This window comes from Peromyscus eremicus, chromosome 9 (genome assembly GCF_949786415.1).
Source record: "Peromyscus eremicus chromosome 9, PerEre_H2_v1, whole genome shotgun sequence".
In the NCBI taxonomy this organism is placed as follows: domain Eukaryota; kingdom Metazoa; phylum Chordata; class Mammalia; order Rodentia; family Cricetidae; genus Peromyscus; species Peromyscus eremicus.
The window spans coordinates 57,575,307-57,593,730 of NC_081425.1; the positions used below are offsets into that span (position 1 = coordinate 57,575,307).

The following is an 18,424-nucleotide window of genomic DNA, read 5'->3' on the forward strand; positions in this document are numbered from 1 at the left end:
TTAGAGGATGACAGTTGGCAAAAGAGATGAACAAAATGGAGGCACAGATGCTGAACTTGTCCTGCTTTCAGCTTTCAGACCCCTTTCCTCAGTGTCTGTGGCCTGAAGTGAGGTCAGCACTCTGTGGCAAGTTCTTGTTGCAGGCGTAGTCAGGTCCAACGCTCTTCTACCCTGTGGTGACTGAGTTCCGGTGCCTGAGCAGGACTTCCGGGACAGCAGCCATTGTTCTTAGACTCTGTAACTGGGCAATGTCCCATTGACTAGTCAATCTGGAGGAATTCCGGCTCAGGAGAAGCCTAAGGGGTGGGGTCTGCTCCCCTGCTACCTGCCATCCTCTTCACTCATAAGATACAGGTTTTAGCCATCATAATTTAAATAGGACTCAGGCGGTTTAGGGCGGGGTGGTTATGTATGGGTCTGAATTACTGCAGACATGCTATTAGGCAGTGTTTGTTGTCCTTTGTTCAGGAAAAGGAAGCTGCCATAATATCTGGGAGCATCTTAGACTTTCACAGAGCAAAATCCAGTGGCATCAGTGCCTTCTTCTGAAGCCTTGAACGTGTCCCCCGAGCCCCTTTCAAAATGCCCGTCAGAGTTGACTCTGACCCTTGCTTACATTAACCTTTGTGTTCTTCAACCAGGAGGCTTTCAGAATAGAGGAAGAGCCACCCCCATCCTCATATACCCTTGACAGAGGACACATCATCACCATGAGCTGCACACATGGCTTTGGAAGGGCCCCCACTGAGCAGGGAGCAGGAGCAGGGACGTGTGTTCAGCCAGCCAGATTGGAGGCCTCTTCCCTGCTGTGCCTGGGCCACAGATGTCTCTGCCTGTCACCTCTCCTGTCCTTCCCTGCAGTAATCAATAGTGAGGACCCAGCTAATGCATGGTTTTTCTGTTTGGTGAGCTGGTTTCTTGTGGCGAATCGAGCCACTGATTTTGGAGCATAAACTTGTGAATGCTGCCGTGTACAAACATCCGTGTCACCCCCCAAATAGGTAACCAACATAGGATGTTTAAAGGATGTCTGACTCTGTGGTCCCCAGATATGTTGCTGTAGCAGAGTTTCAATGGGGGGATGCTCTTTTGCCTTCTAGGAATAAATCCTTCATTGCTGGACTTTGTTGAGACAGGATCTCTCATAGCCCAGGCTGGCCTCAGATTCCCTGTATAGCTGAAGTTGACGTTGAACTTCTGACTCTCCTGCTTCTATCTCCCATGTGCTGGTTTTTAAAGAACTCACTTTCTCCCCCCCCCACTCTCTCCTTGTTCTAAAGCTGTATATTGTATTGCTTCTTATTTTAAATTTCGCTTTTTTGAGGTTTTAGTGTCCTGGGATCAACTATAGCCCAAAACAACTAAACAAAAAAAATTCTAGAAGTAAACAAGAGTTTTAAGCTATGTACTGTTGTGAGGGACATGATGAAATATTGCACCCTTCCACTCTGCCTTGCCTAGGATATGGATCATTCCTTTGTCTGGTTTCCTGTCCCTTAGCCACTTGGCAGCCATCTTGGCTATCAGATTGATGTTTGCAGCATTGTGGTACTTGTGTTAAAGTAACCCTTATTTTACTTAATCATGGTCCCAGAATTCATGAATAGTGATTCAAAGGAGACACCAGGCAAAAAAGGAAAACTCAAAAAGCAAAACTAAACCAAAAAAACACCCCACCCCTCAATACCCACAAATAAAGATGGAAGGACAGATTAATTCTGGTACCACGTAGCAAGGCTGCTGGTCATGTGGAGTAAAATACAGTATGTATAAGGAGGGCTCCGTCTGAAGTTGGAAGCATCCTCTTGGACTTCCTCCTCCATAGATGAGAGGGTACTTCTGCAGGAAATTTGGTAGATTATCAAGGGGATTTTACTACATTTTATTGGTAGAAGTGAGGAAGAAAACAAGTCCTTTTTTTTCTTTCTTTCTTTTTTTTTTTTTGGTTCCATCTTTCTGTTTCATTCACTCAGGCCAAGAACGACAGGTAATTTTGTTCCATGTTCCATCTCTGAATAATTGACTCTCTGGATTGTTATAATGTGAAAGGATTTTGAGAGAATGGAAAAAGTGACTAGTGATGTCTGCCATGACCATGGGTGTGGAGAAGGAGGAGATCCACCATTTCCTGGTTCAGATCTTGTTTTTTTTCCATCCCACGCAGACTCCAGTGCCAGCCTGGTGGTTGTACAACATTTGGAGTGCTCCAGGCTTTACATATCTAATGTAATTCTCAAAGGCACCATGAGGTAGTTCAAGTGAGGAAACATGCAATGGAGAGAGTTTTCCAAATGAGGAAAAGTTTCACAGAGGTTAAGTGATATGTCAAGGTCATGTAGCCAGGACATGGTAGGGGTTCAAGATCGCACAACCTCCTTCCAGAGCCCTGCTCCTCATCCCTAGACTGTCCTGTCTCTCGCTTGCTAATGTTGCATATACTGCCACAGGGCTGATGTAGGACTCAATGATCTGTATTCTAGAAGAAAATGCAAAATCAATTTATAAAAACAATTATCTGTGGGCCTCAGGCTCTGGAATAAAAGATGAGATAGGGGACATGTCACCAGAGAGGACAGTGAAGACTTCTTCCTGTCCAGTGTGGAACATTTTCATGTTTACTTCCTTCAGCATGGCCGTCTTCCCAGAGGCAAGGAGGTAAGCAGCTAAGCAGGAGGCTCCTACATATGAGGGTGAGACGCTGACTCCCTGCTCTCTAGGCCACCCAGCCGGGTCACTGTTTCTGAGTGGCTATTTTAAGTGTTCACCTTTATATATGGGAAACATGTTCTTTGTATTTTTTTTTAATAAAGGCTACTACAGGACTGTGCAAATGGCTTAGTTACTGAAGTACTTGCATGCATAAGGACCTGAACACACTTAGAAAAGCCAGACATGAGCCGGGAGGTGGTGGCGCACGCCTTTAATCCCAGCACTCGGGAGGCAGAGGCAGGTGGATCTTTGTGAGTTCGAGGCCATCCTGGTCTACAGAGCGAGATCCAGGAAAGGTGCAAAGCTACACAGAGAAACCCTGTCTCGAAAAACCAAAAAAAAAAAAAAAAAAAAAAAAAAAAAAAAAAAAAAAAAAAAAAAGAAAAGCCAGACATGGTAGTGTGTTCTCACCTCTCTAGTGCTGGGGAGGTAGATACAGGTGAATCTCTGGGGCTCCCTGGCCAGTCAGCCTAACTGAATTGGTGACTTCCAAGCCAGTGACAGATGCTATCTCAAAAATAAGACAGGTGGCACTTGAGAAATGACAGCTGAGGTTGTCCTCTGGACTCCATTGTACTCAACACACATAAATGTGCCCCCCCCACACACACATACATGCACACAGACAGATAAAATCCATCTGGTCATATGTCTCAACAATGTTTGAATCATAACAGACCATAGCTGATGGTGGCCTAAGATTTCATTGCTAAGTTAGTGATGTCTTGGCCAAGTTTAGTTTGTGTGAACATACAGAATGGTGTTTAATAATCAGTTTCTTAGACTATCTCCCATTAAGTAATATAGCGCTCTCTCTCTCTCTCTCTCTCTCTCTCTCTCTCTCTCTCTGTGTGTGTGTGTGTGTGTGTGTGTGTGTGTGTGTGTGTCTATTTACTGGATCAAATAAGATACATCCTTCATATTGGCTTGAAGAGACTTTTAAATGCTATTTAGTTCATTGATTAGCTTAACAAATACTGAAAACCTGTGTGTCACTACATGCTGGGGTCATGAGATGATGAGATGTAGGATGTGACCACTGCCCTCCAGAGCTTGCCATTCACTGGGAGATTTGGTCTCTTTGTCCATGTAGTAGTGAGCAAGGCAGAGGTGTCTGTAGTAGAGGGAGGAGAGATTTGCTAGTCAGTCTTTACAGATCCTTGAAGTCCAGCAGAAGCATTGACTCTAGCCTCGGACTAATGGGGAGCCAGCAAAGATGGGGGAAATGGGGGTAATCTTGACTGTCAACTTGGTTGCATCAAGACTTGCCTAGAAGGTTCATAAAGCATGCCTCTGGGTGTGTCTGTGAGGGTGATCCCTTTAGGGGTGGGGAGCCTTCCTTGAGTGTGGGCGGCATCACCATGTAGCTTGGGGGTCCTGGTGAAATATAAGAAAAAAAGGGAAAGAGCCCAGAGACACAGTGTTTTCTCTGCTTCTTGGCTGCCATGATGAGGGCACTCTGTTCCATTTTGCCTTCCCACCCTGACAGACCGAGACTCTGAGACAGAGCCAGATGACCTAGTCCTCCCTGAAGCTGATTGCTCAGATTTATTTTCTTTTTATCAGTAACAACAATTTTGATGGACATTGGACGGTGCTTGGGGGATTATGTCATATAATTTGGATTTTTTTTCATGTTTGAAAGATAGCTGTGTTACACTGGGAAGAATGAATGGGCAAAGGATACAGAAAGGCAGTCACTGGAGGCTAGACAGAGAGGTCAAGGGCACTGAGACAAGGCCAATTTGCATGGTAAAGGGAGGGTGAAACTAGCTAGACTCGGGGACATAGTATGTGTGGGTAGCGCAGGAGCAAGAAGAAGCAAGCCCAAGAGGTGGGGGGATGGTGGCCTGTTCTTAAGGCAGTGATGCAGGCAGTTAGGTCTGGAACCATCTCTGATGCCACCACAATGCCACAGAAGACTCACCTTCTCTTTAAGTGTGAGCTTCACCTGGGCTATAGATTAGCCTTGGACCACCCAGGAAACCAATTGCTAAGGGAAAAAGAAGTCTATGGTTTTGTGGGTTTTTAAAATTTGGAGTATTTTCATCCTAGACAATAAGAAAAAGAATCTAACAATGACAAAGGCAGTATCGAATGGAAAGAAATACCCCTCACATTCACTGTGCTTTCACTTTCCTCTCAATACCCACATTTCAGTTCGTTGTCCTTGTAGTCCACATGAATGGTGTAATAAAATTGTTTCCTCTTGCCAGTATTGCAGATATGATATCTCTTCATTACTCTAACTAGTGCTTGAGAGACATTGCTGCCACATCTGTTGAGCCCAGGTAGAGAGATCATCAGCAAGCCAAGAAAGGACTTCATCCGAGTCTAGCTTGGTGACCAATGAGTCTACTGGACCTGCTCACAGGAACGTAGGTTGACTAGATCACTGAGAGTCCCACCAGCAGCATGGAGGACTCATGAGAAGCTGCCTCCCTGACAGTCCCATGGGCAGCATGGAGGACTCATGAGAAGCCGCCTCCCTGACAGTCCCATGGGCAATTTTTAGGCAGTGGCACTACTTGGATCCCTCACTAAGTCAGTTTCTCTCTTATGTAGCCATGGGGAGAGGGACCTCTTGGAGATCCCTGAAGATCTCTCCTGAAGGCTCCCAAGCCTCCCAATCCCTCCATAAAGGAAGGCTAGTAAGTCTGATCTCTTGAGGGTAATGTGCTGGTGATCACAGCTGCTCTGACTCAAGATGGTGATGGTCATGTCCAGTCCAGAGGGAACAGCTGCATTTGATAAAGCCGTGAATGTAATTTCTAAGCAGTTTGTGAGGTTTCCTTATGGCAAGTGGAACTTTACATTCTGTTATGTATATCTTCTTTTTTCCCCACCTACATTTTTTCTCAGGTTAAACTCTCAGGTGGGTTAAAGGAAGGAGTTTCTGATTTTTTGGCATGGGTAAAAGTGACATTCCAAACTCACTGGTCAGAGTTAAGAGATGGGCCGGAGCTACTCATAAATGAAAGCCTTGGTCTCCATGTGTTTACAGGGATGCATTGACCAAGGAGCTTAACCATATGAGTGAGCCAGACAGGGTCATCTGGGACCTTCCATCATGTCTCTGCTGATTATGTCCAATAGTGGCTAAGGGCCCTAGGCAGCCGCTGAGCCTGCCAGCTGTCTGTCTCCACTCTGGGCTGTTCCTTTCCCTTTTCTCCGCTTTTGTTACTTGCAAATCAGTAGAAAACCCTGAGACGAGCTTAAGGAATGAGCTAAAAGGGGCCTCGCAGACTCCCAGGGTCTACATCACCTAGGCAGTGCTGCAAAGGGTGCTGAGGAACCCATGGTCTAGATAGGAGCTTAAAGCCTCCTGTGGCATGGTCCCATCTCAATCTAGTGTCATACCCCATCACACCTGGACCAGATTGTTCTGTGGCTCACCAAGATCCTCTGATGCTCACTCAGCTTGTATCCTAGTCACCCTTTGCTAGAGCTTAATAGACATAGTGTGGCCATTAAGTCATAGGGAGGCTGAATGCCATGAGTGAGCTGTTCCTCCTGTGTGTTTCTATGTAAATACTCATATCTGAACATCGCCAAGGACATTACCAAATGTGCTCAGATGGAGTGTTCTCCGAAGTTCCCTGCTTGGGAGTCTGAGAACAAGTGTTGGAAGCCCCAACCTGGAGGCTCATTACATCTCTACTTTGCACTGGTGGTGGGACTTCAGGGCTGAAGGGCTGCTGATAAGCACTGGATATCCGTGGGTCCCAAGGCAGTTGTCCCTGGGAGAGTGCTTGAATCACAGCGGGATACCATGGCCTCCTGCTGCACTTCTTAAATACCAACTTTATCAATATGCTGATTGTTGAACATCATCAGGGGGAGACATCCCTACTCAACCTGGATTTCAAGGATTCCCTTGTTCTCTAGGGTGGTCAGCTTCAGTAGGGACCCTCTAACCAGGGGGTCCAGCATTTTTCATTTGTCCAGGCCTGTAAGAACTTGAACCCTAACACATTCATTTACAAAAATCATGCCAGAATTTGATGTCCAAGCCACTTTATCATTGAGATTGAAACTAAGTAAAGGGCTAGGGAGGTGGCCCAGTCAGTAAAGTGCTTCCTCTGCAAGCCTGGGGACCTGAGTTTGATTCCTAGAACCCATGTAAAAAGCTGGATGTGGTGGCATGTTCTTTTAACCCCTGTGCTAGGGAGGCAGAGACAGGTATGATCTCTTGGGCTCCTTAACCAGCCAGCCTTGTCAAATTGGTGAGCCCTAGGCCAGTGAGAGACCCTGCCTCAAACAAAACAAAACAAAACATGAAACAAAGTGGATCCCACCTGAGGAATGACATCCGAGGCTGTCTTCTGGCCACTGTATGTACATGCACACATATGCATGTCTGCTTCCTCAACCCCACATGGGCCTGTGCACTCGTGCACCCAAGTGCATGTAACACACTCAGATTTATAAAAAACCAGGTGACGGGGGTTCTTTTTAGAGGGTAAGCTTTGGTGTGTTCCTAACTCCTGAAGAGAAACAGACTCACTGACACATTTAATGACATGTGTTAGTATGCATGTCAAACTTTACACTTAAACTCACATTTCTTTCTTTTCTTTTTCCAGCCAAACACCATGTCAGTGGCAACAGAACGGTTGAACCTTTCCCAGAGGGAACACAGATGGCTGTATTTGGTAAGATATCAACTCAGAAAGAAAACCCAAATACTGTGCAAAGCTTCCTGCCAACTTTCTTAGCTGTAGTAAGTGTCCTCGGGGCTTCAAAATCTGGGCTCTTCTAGATATTTACAAGTCGTTACAGCCAAGAAAACTCTTGAGTTCTTAGTAATTTCTGGGCCCAGGAATACTTACTTTGTAGAATCCAGTATGTTTTCTTGTCTAACTTTGACAGCCCTGATATCACACTGTAAGTTTGCACTTCCTTTTGTCCACACTGTGAATTAACCTAATTAACTTAGGGTTTGAGCTTCTCTTTCTTTTTCACATAGATGCACAATTTTATCAGGTTGTTTGGAGTCATTATGGTCACCTAATTGAATGGTCTCTCTCTTCTCCATGATTTGAGCACATTCATTGGTAGAAAATAGTTAAAAATATTTCCAGCAGAGCCGAGTCCAGTCCTTGGTTACATACCTAAAAATTACAGTTGTGAGTTTTTTGACTTTTTACTTATTATTTATTTATTTTTGGCTAATTCCGAACCATTTGGTGAAAACTTCTTTGTCCACGTTTCCACCTCCATAGCGTCTGTCTGTCTGTCTGCCTTGCAAATGTCCCTGCTTCTGGTAGTTCCCTGCTGCCCTTCCTTGCTGTCTCTGGACTTTTCTCTCCAGCAATGCCCTGAGGTCCTCTCAGGCAAGGCCTCTCTCATCTCCTGGGGTCTTAGCTTGCCTTTCTCCACTTCTGCTTACCAGCCACCATGAGGTTAGCCGCTTTGCCGTGCCGTGGCCTCCACGCTATGATGCTGTGCCTCACCACAGGACTCTTAGATGATGGGCCAAGCCATCGTGGACTCAAGCCATAAGCTATAACGTATTTTCTCAGGCATTTTTTTTTTTTGACACAGTGATGACTAATAAATATCTCATTGAGAGAGACAAAATGACACAGGCCTGTCCTAACAGGCCTCTGTCTCCTGCAATGTAGTGAGAACTAACACACATTGACCTCAGAGTTGGAAACACCAGGGCATGTAGCTCCATGTCAAGATTCCTTTTCTTTTCCATTCCATGTTAATTCCCAGAGGTTTACTAAAACCTCACCAAAGGCCTTCACAGTTTGACTTTGGACAAGACACTTCTTAACTTTCTGTTGAGTGAATCCTGAGACCTCTCTAGGTCTGGGCCCTTTGTCCTGCCTCCTCCCTACTCGAGATCTCAGGCTCAAGTGATGATCATAGTGAGCCCGGAAAATATGCTGCTACTGGCTGAATGGCCAAGAGGTGTGATGTGAAAAAAAAAGATGGCTCCCAGCCAGGTGTGCTAGCCACGCCTGGGATCCCGGCACTCGGAAGGCAAAAGGTAGAAGGATCGCTGTACATTTGAGGCCTTACTTAAAACACAAACAAATGAACAAACAAACGGAGATGGACCGCTTGCAGAATTCTTCAAGTTCTCAATATCGAAAGGGCAAAATTATACAGAACCGAAAATAGCATATGCCTGACATCTAAAAATTCTGTCTTTGTAAGTGCAGCTTGGCTCTCTCTGCTGCTTAAATGAAGTTCCCGATTTGGTTAAGTATATGCAGTCATTGCAGAGTGAGGTTTCCAGAGCTCTGCTCCTTTTATGTCACTTGTCCACCTGGCCTGTGGTAGATGAGAGAATGGTTGGCATGGGGAGAACTCCTGTCATCCCGGGTTGCTTATAGCTGTGCTGAAAAGGTCAGGTTAAGACAGCACTTGACTCTGAAATATACAGGGCACTTACCCTGCCAGCGCTTCAAGAGGCTGGTGGGCTAGCTAGGCAGTTGGCTCAGAGAGGTCACGTGACTTACCCAGGGCCACTGGGCCTTTGGAACTAGGGTTTGAGCAGGAGTCTACTTGGCTTGGAAGGTGACATCTCTTCCTGATGTCACCTTTCTTTGTACTGCTTGAAGGAGCCCTGCTAGGGCCTGATAGATTGAAAAATACCTTTCAGCCGGATCCACACACAAAAGCATGATTTCCAGCCAAGCCAATTTAGTAAATTGATTTGTAAACTCCCGTGCATTCCCAGAGTGCTCTGAAGGACTCTTGAGATGCAGCTTTTGCTGGGAAAATGCTGTTTGGAGTGAAAGTCTCCATCCGGCTCCCTCCCCCTGTCAATTTTAGTAGCAAATAATGCGGCCAGCACTGGCTGCATCTGTCTGCCTGTCAGTTACCCAGAGCAACAGGGGAGCTGCTTACCTGTCCAAACTCTTCCTGCAGCCTTGGAGGTCTCAATACATTAATGCCAAAATAGTGTCACCAACTGTAACTTCATCTGGTGGCTGAAGATTTGAACATGCCGAGTAGAATGATGTCTACATGGCGGCTTTATGGTTTAATCCACTCTGCTGGTGACTGCTGAGCTACAATTAGGCTTTTAGATCAGCTTGGAGGGATCAAGGCCTACTCTGGTGTGAAAAATACTGAAGTGTGTGGTATCCAGTGATCAAAGATGGCTCCTAAAACATAGTTCCTGCCATTCAGTCTTTGCCAATTATCTTAACTCAAGACATATTTCTTATTCTGTCTTCTGTAGTCCATCTGTGATTTTTTTTACAGGTCTCCTTCATCAGCTGGGCCAATGTTAATGAGGGAGACCACAGGCCCTGGTCCCTGGCGCTCCTCTGGTCTGCCTCTGATGCTCACTTTCTGGTTAGAGGGAGCTCACACTCTGCAAAAGTGCAACAGTACATTTTTGCAGTTATGTAATACCTCTCTGTCTGTGATGTCTGAGCGTGCCCTGTGGCTATCCCCCTTCTAATCTATACGACAGTCCTGGGAAGCAGGCAGAGAAACTGCAACATCTCATCTGGAGATTAAAGATCCAACCAAGCCAAGAGGCTGTTTTCTCCCGTATGAGAACATCGCTGGCGAGCCCTCCATGCCTGTCCCAGGAAGATTTTCTCTGCTTGCAATATCTTAATGAAAGTGACAACTGTTGGCTGTGGGCCACTCTGTCCAGCAGAGCATCTGACTGTAGCCTTCTGGGGCTGGGGGAGTGCTGTCAGTTCAGAACAGCTGTGGAAAACACCCTGTAGACAAGAGGATCTATCACAGCAAATAAAATAAAACTTATCAATGGAGAAGTGTGGGCAGTGAAAGCAAGGGAAGAGATTGTAGTCACAAGCTAGAATTGAAAGATGAGTTATTTGAAACTTTAGGGGCTAGAGAGGATGCTCAGTGGTTAAGAGCACAGTCCTCGGGGCTGGAGAGATGGCTCAGAGGTTAAGAGCATTGGCTGTTCTTCCAGAGGTCCTTAGTTCAATTCCCAGCACCCACATGGTACCTCACAACCATCTGTAATAAGATCTGGCGCCCACTTCTGGCCTGCAAACATACATGCGGACAGAACTCTGTACACGTAATAAATAAATTAAAAAATAAAAAGCACAGTCCTCAAGCAGAGGACCCAAGTTTGGTTCCTAGCACCCGTGTCAGGTAGTTCACAACTGCCTGTAATTGTAGCTCCAAGGGGATCCAGTGCCCTCTTCTGGCCTCCACACTTACCTGCACTCACATGCACGTACATATTTACACATAGGCACACATCCATACACATAATTTTTTAAAACCTTTAAAGTACAGTCTTTGAACATCTATTTGCCACCCAAACTCTGACACTCCCAAATACGAAAGCTTGCCCTTAAAAACATCTAAACTGCAGATGAGGTGCACACCTGTAATGCCAGCATGTAGGGGCTTGAGACAGGAGGATCACAAGTTCCATGCCAATCTGGGCTATACAATGAGAGAATGAGACCCTGTCTTAATTAAACTTTTTTTTTTTTTTTTAAAGAAAAGAACTAGAAATTATATTAAAATAAAATATAAGCTTATAGGAGTTTAGGTAACTGGAATATAACTTTTAGATATACATTGACTGAGGTAGACATGGAAAAAAACTAAGGTGGACAAACTGAGGTTTAAAAAGGTGGCAAACCAGTGGATACCGTCACGATGTCACTGCATCAGCTCCTGGGCTTGAGCCAACTTGGAGGGCTCTCCTCAGTACTGGTCTGCCCCTCTTCCCGAACGCCTTCAGATTAAACGTCAATGCCCAGTTCTGAAACCTATCGCAAGGCCCTTCGGTGGGAGTTGGGGAACTGACTGCAACTTGTACTTTTCATAGTGTACTAAAACTGTCCAGTGATGTGGGCCGGTGAACTCTCCATCACAGCAAGGATGCAAGTCGTCCGTTTCTAACCCACACAGGCAGGGGTTAAATCGACTTTCAGGGTCCTCCCCTTCCAATCAGTGAGAGTTGACGGTGGCTCAAAATGGTAAACCTATTTACTTTGTTTTTTTGTGGGGGGGAGAGGGGGAAGGGCTATGTGTGGAGGTTGGGGGTTTCTGTCAGGTGTTTTCCTCTATTGTGATCCACTTGATCTTTTAAGACACAGTCTCTCACTGAACCTGAGGCTCGCCGTTAGCTAGGCTGCCTGGCCCGTGAGCTCTGGGGATCATCCACCTATCTCGACGCAAATGTTTGTTTTTGTTTGTTTGTCTGTCTGTCTGTCATGGGGATCGTCCGCCTATTTCGACTCACATGTTTGTCTGTCTGTCTGTCATGGGGATCGTCCGCCTATCTTGACTCACATGTTTGTCTGTCTGTCTGTCATGGGGATCGTCTGCCTATCTCGACTCACATGTTTGTCTGTCTGTCTGTCATGGGGATCGTCCGCCTATCTCGACTCACATGTTTGTCTGTCTGTCTGTCATGGGGATCGTCCGCCTATCTCGACTCACATGTTTGTCTGTCTGTCTGTCATGGGGATCATCCGCCTATCTTGACTCACATGTTTGTTTGTCTGTCTGTCTGTCATTTGAAATGTGGGTGCTGAGGCTCTAAACTCAGTTTTTTTTTTTATTTTGTTTTGGTTTATTTGTGACAAGGTTTTTCCGTGTAACCCAGGGGTATCCTGGAACTCACTCTGTAGCCCGGCTGGCCTCGAACTCAGAGATCCACCTGCCTCTGCCTCCCAAGTGTTGGGATTAAAGGTATGCGCCACTACACCTGGCCCTAAACCTATTCTTAAGAAATTATTTTATACTCAGAATTCTTTTATCTTCTCATTTCAAAGCCCACATCTAGGCTGCTCAGATATAGGATCCTACAAGGAGAACTTTAATGTGGCAGAATAGTTAGGAAGTGACAACAGCTGCTGTCCCTTATTGTTCCTTGGCCCTTGATAGCCTCACAGTAGCTTTTGGGGATGACCAGCCTCTGAGAGGCCCTTCAGCATGGAGAGCACATTCCAGTCTAAGACACTGGGGGACAACTTCCTACTGTTGTCCCCTCGCTACTTCCTACTGTTGACACGAGGATCAGTCCTTGGCAGGCCTTTCCTGGAGTAATGTATAGAAAAACCCATCAAAGGAGTGTGGGGACCAGCAGGTGTCAAAGGCCCAGGGATGTGCCCTAACTCCTGGGGATACCTTTGTGTGAGGAATGAGATCAGTGTCTCTATGAGGAACCCATCACAAGAACAACACCCCCGCCCCCACCTTGAATTGTGATTTTTTTTTTCTTTAACCGTCCTAGTTATTTGATGGCCAGCCGAGAAAACAGACTTAGAAACAGCAGGCAATATGTCAGACTTCAAAGGAAAATGTATTGGTGTCTTGCTGGCTCACAGCCAACATTATGTTGGTAAATAATCAAATCCCAGTGTGGCGGGTTTCTCCCTGAACCTTGACTGAAAACTATTGAAGCTGGGTCTGGGACAGAAGAGTGGCAGCCAGGCATTCCAGGGGAGGAGAGGCTGGGACGAGTGTTTGTAATTAAGCAGTCCGTCTATGCCCACGAGACTGATGGAGCAGCAAGCTAAGAACTGGAGCAAGCTTCCAAGATGGAGAAGCAGTGGGTAATTAGAGGCAGGGCCTCTCCCCAGGTCATTGAAGCATCTCAAAGGACAGGAAAGTCCTTAGATATTGGAGCCTTTTTTTTTTTTTTTCCCTTGGAGACAGGATCTCATATATCCCAGATTGGCTTTGAACTCACTGAGTAACTAGTAGCCAAGGACGACCTTGAACTCATGATCCTTCTACCTCCAACTTCTAAGAGCCAGGACTGTAGGCCTTCACCACTGTTATGTATGCTCTATGCAGTGCTGGAGATGGAGTCCTGGCTTCCTGCTTGCTAGGCAAACCTCTCCCAATTGCATCCCTAGCTTGGGAGACATATTCTAAGGCAAATTTGTTTGTCATTATCTTTTTCACATGTTGATGATCTTGACTTCCATTTTATTCCTGGATGCAGACAGACCTGAGGACAGAAGGATGGGGCCCAGAGGCCTCTGAACCTGGGCCTGTGATGTCACCGTGGAGGTACATCCATGTTGTTTTGAGAGAGCAGGAAGCTTGTCTGGAGTGGGGAGAAGAGATATGACTCTTGCAGGCATTTCCAGCTTTTTGACATTGTGACACAATGCTATCTTCTACAAAGTTCGTGTATAAGAACCATGTACTCAGTTTACAAAAAAAAAAAAAAAAAAAAAAACAAAACCCAAAGACCAAAAAACAAACCCCCCACAAACCGTGTAATTTTAGAATTTTGATATGATCGGCCTTCATAGCTTTCGTGGGCCTGTGGGCTGTGGGTGGGACATCCTGGTGGGGTGTGGAAACTGGAGTTCAGGTGGGAATTGTCTGTATTTGAAGGACTGTTCTGGGCAGGAGTGAGATGACAATTCACCACATTAACACTTTATTGGTTTAGACATCACTTTCCTACCAGCTGCAGTCATTTGCAATGTAGAAGAGCCCAGAGGTAGGCCCTCCCAATAGAACAGCTGGGGGGAGGTCCAGGAAGATCTGGGGTGCTGCCAGATGAGTCTCTTGCCCCTCTCTTGTGCAACCTATGAGGTGAAGAGGAGAGGACAAGGGTAGCATGGGTCTTGGGTCGGACTGTTGCAGAGAATGCCTCCCGGGCCAAAGGGGACATGAGATCCCCAGAGCACTTCTCATTGGCTCATTAGAGAGTCTGTTGAGCCACCACTCACTACCCAGGTTGTCATCATGGCCAAGGTCCTGGAGAGTGATCTCAGCTTCATTCAGTTCCATTGATTCTAGCATCCCTCCTTCTTCATGCCAGACAAGACCTTTGTCTCAAGGACACTGAGAGTGACAGCCTTGTGTCACAGCTGAGAACTGACTTCCCATCCCCCAGGTCCCAGTACTGACCTTTCGGCAAAGCCCTCCCACACTGGACCCAGGCATCCTCCCATACCTGGCAGAGAGCTTTGGCCTCAGCAATGAAACCAGCTGATTAGGAATGTTATCATCCTCCTTTGCCCCTAATCCCCATCCAACAGGCCTCTTCTTTTTATTTTTTAATCGGAAAAGGATCAATTTATTTACAAACGTGGCAGACATTTCTCAAATTTCTGAGAAAGCATGAAAACCAGGCCAGGGAGGAGTTGTGTTCCATTGTTCTTCTCCACACTCACATTTCACAGACAGTGAACAGATGTAGAGAGCAGCAAAAACTGAATTGACTATTCAGCCTCGGTGAACCAAACTAGCGTTTTATTTTTGAGTACTGAGGATCAAATCCAGGGCCTTGTACATGCCTGGCAAGCATGCTACCACTGAGCTGGACCTGAAGCCCCTGCCTATCATGTCTGAGGAAAACCTGAGTACTATGGGTCCAGTACAGGTAACACAAAACATGACATTCTTTCCCTTGCTCCTATCCTCCTCAGCTGTTTCTCAGTCTTGAGTCGTAAAACACATGAAATTATGTACAAGGCACAGTAAAGCAGCATACATCTGAACTCTGCTGGATCAAAGAAAAATAAGGGCTGGCGAGATGGTAAAGGCACTTGCCACCAAGCCTGAGGTCCTGAGTTCAATCCCTGGGACCCACATGGTGAAAGGAGAGAACCAACTCCCACACATTGTTCTCTGACCTCTACATGTATGTATGTGCCCGCTCCCATATACATACACACACATAAATAAATGTAATAAAAATTTTAAAAGAATGACACAAATAAGGGGTGTAAGCCATATTTATAGACTTATAATTTATGAAACAGTGCGACTTTGGCTTGTTTTTTTCTAACAGCAACATAAAGTATGATCAGTTGTATGATATAATTTGTTTGGTAAAATAGCGAATACAAAAGTACACTGTTTTAACAGTTTTAAGCATTCAGTTTAGTGTTGGTCAGTGCACTCACGTTGTTATGAATCTTTACTATTGTGCACCCCAGACTGAAGTTCTGTGGCTGTTAAACACCCGTCCTCAACCCATTTTCCCTAGCCCCTGATAATTCCCATCATGCCTCTCTCTTCATCAGTCTGACTCTTCTAGTGTCTAGGTGTGGAATCACACAATACCCCTTTGTGACTAGCTTGTTTCACACAGCAGAATATCTCACAGTCCATCCGTGTCACATTGTATGTTACATCTCTTCCTTTCTCTGGTTGAGTAAGATCCTATTGTATGTATGGACCACGGTCTGTTTATCCATTTAACCATCCACAAGAACCTGGATGGTGTCTGCCTTTTGCTGTTTTCAACAATGCTGAGAGGAACGCAAATGCAGACCTCTTTGAATCTCGATTCGAGTTCTTCTAGTGACTATACCCAGGACAGAATACTCTCTGGGGGTTCTTTAGGCACGGCCATTTTGTTTTCCTGAACAATTGCACCTTCCCAGGCCCCGGGAAAACACAAGTACCGTTCCCCTACATCTTTCTCAAGACTCTGTCTGTTTATCTGTTTATATTTTCCACAAAAGGCAAAATAAGTATCAACCTGAAATCCCCATCAGTGGGTGAATAGGTTTAAAAAAAAACCGCATCCAGGGTCAGCATTGATATGAAGTAAGCTCCATCACTAGAGCAACAGGAAGGAGCCTGAAGGGCATTTTGCTCAGTTGGTAAACCATTCACATGAGGAATCTAGAAAAAGTGATCCCATAGAAGCAGAAAGTAGAATCGTGGATGCCAGGACCTGGGCTGGGGTGCAAAAGAAAGGTGGAGGGACACTGGTCAGAGGGTGGAAAATGTCACTCTGACGCAAAATAGTCACATCCGGGAGAGCTCTCGTCCAAGAGTCAACTACAGTTGAAATTGTTTGAGAGTACATATCAGGTTGGCTTACCCCCAACCCCCCAAAATGGTAAATACATGGGATGATGTGTTAGTTAGCTTAATTTAATCACTCCACAGTAAATACATTAGGTAGCACATTATATAACATAATTATTTTCAGTTTTTACTTTTAAAAGACAAATTAATAAAAATAGTTTTGAAAAGATTAATAAAATATGGGAGGGGGCTAGAGAGATGGCTCAGTCAGTAAAGGGCTTGCCTAACAGGTAGGAGGCCCTGAGTTCGATTCCCAGCACCTATGGACGGAACACTGACCGTGGTGACACACACATAGAAGCCTAGCTCTGGAGAGGTGGAGATTGGTGGGTCTCCATGGCTCGCTGGCTAGCAAGCCTAAGCCTGATTGTTGAGCTTCAGGCTAATGAGAGATCCTGTCTCAAAATACAAAGTAGACAGTACTCAAGGAATGATACCCAACTTTGTCCTCAGATGTCCACAAATATGCACACATGTGCACTGCATACATTTGAACACACACACACACACACACACACACACACACACACACACACAGAGAGAGAGAGAGAGAGAGAGAGAGAGAGAGAGAGAGAGAGAGAGAGAGAGAGAGAGAGAGAGAGAGAGATTAATCAAACATGCAGGGGTTAGCAAGCTGCTAATACTTGGTAGAGAGCATTTACAGCCTGCTCTTGCTCCACTGGAGATCAAGGATCCGTTATTTCAATATCCTTAACTGTTGGCTGTTCTGCTTTCTCACTGCTGTAGAGCCAGGACCCAGCTTGTTCCAGGACATGGAGTCTTGGTGCACACTTGATATAACATGCTCGAGTCAGAAACAAGAGGCCTTCCTCATTCCAGAGTCCACTTTCAACAAATGCAAACAGCCTGTGACAGTTTACTAATATAATGTATATATTACACTGCCCTATTTATATATGCCCATATATGTAACATATGCTCTTCCATGTTGTTATAAATTAGAGGATTTCATTTTCATTTAATTTAAATTTAATTTTAGATTTATTTATTTTGTGCGTATGGAGGTTTTGCCTGTTTGTGTGTCTGTGTATCATATTGCTTGCTTGATGCCAAAGGAGATCGGAGAGGGCATCAGATCCCCTGGAACTGGAGTTACAGACAGTTGTGAGCTGTCATGTGGGTGCTAGGAATTGAACCAGTGCTCTTAACCCTTGAGCTATTGCTCCGGTCGTCAGATTTCATTATTTTCATGGCTAAATTGTATTCTGCTTAGGGTGTCGTCTAAACACATAAAACAAATTTTCTTTATTCACTAAGTCACCATGAACACTGGGCAATCTCATTTCTTGATTGTCTTGAACAGTCCTCCAGTGAACCCAGGAACTGAAGGACACCCCTTCAGCACATCAGTACCACTTTCTTTGGATAATACCCAGTAGTAGAATTGCAAATTGCTGGATTGTTGAGGAACCGCCATGTTGTGTTCTATGATGGTTATCCATTCTGTGTTTCTGGGGGATATGGTATGAGGTTGTGCATGTGTACCAGTGTGCAGCAGCCAACTGACGACATCTGGTCTCTTCTATTGCTCTCTGCCTCATTTCCTGAACAGTGTCTCTCCCTGAACCTAGAGCTCTCCACTTTCAGTACACTGGTGGCCAACAGGTCCCAGTGATGCTCCTGTCTCCAGCACCGAGTGCTGTGGTTACAGGTGTGTGTGGTTATCACTGCTTTTGACTTATGTGGGTGCTGGTATCCTCATGGTTCTGTAGCAAGCCCTTTCACTGAACCATCTCTGCCACCCACATTCTTAACAGCGTACACAAGGCGACCATTCTCTGCAATGTCATCAATATTATTTGTCTTCTTGATCTTAGCATTCTAGCTACCATAAGGTGATAGCTCATTGAGGTTTTGATTTGCATTTCCCTAACAGTTAATACGGTTGGGCATGTTTTCGTATACTTGTTGGCCTTGTGTGTGTTCT

General features: G+C 45.4%; 1 protein-coding gene across 5 annotated transcripts in view; it reads left to right on the forward strand.

Moving 5' to 3' along the window:
* The window catches only part of Msra (methionine sulfoxide reductase A), a 333,498-nt gene that overhangs the window by 124,687 nt on the left and 190,387 nt on the right, over positions 1-18,424 (forward strand). For all 5 annotated transcript variants that reach the window (XM_059273480.1, XM_059273481.1, XM_059273483.1 and 2 more), the window contains one exon: positions 7,296-7,364. In XM_059273480.1, coding sequence (XP_059129463.1) covers positions 7,296-7,364 — 69 coding nt within the window. The remainder of the gene's footprint in view (positions 1-7,295; positions 7,365-18,424) is intronic.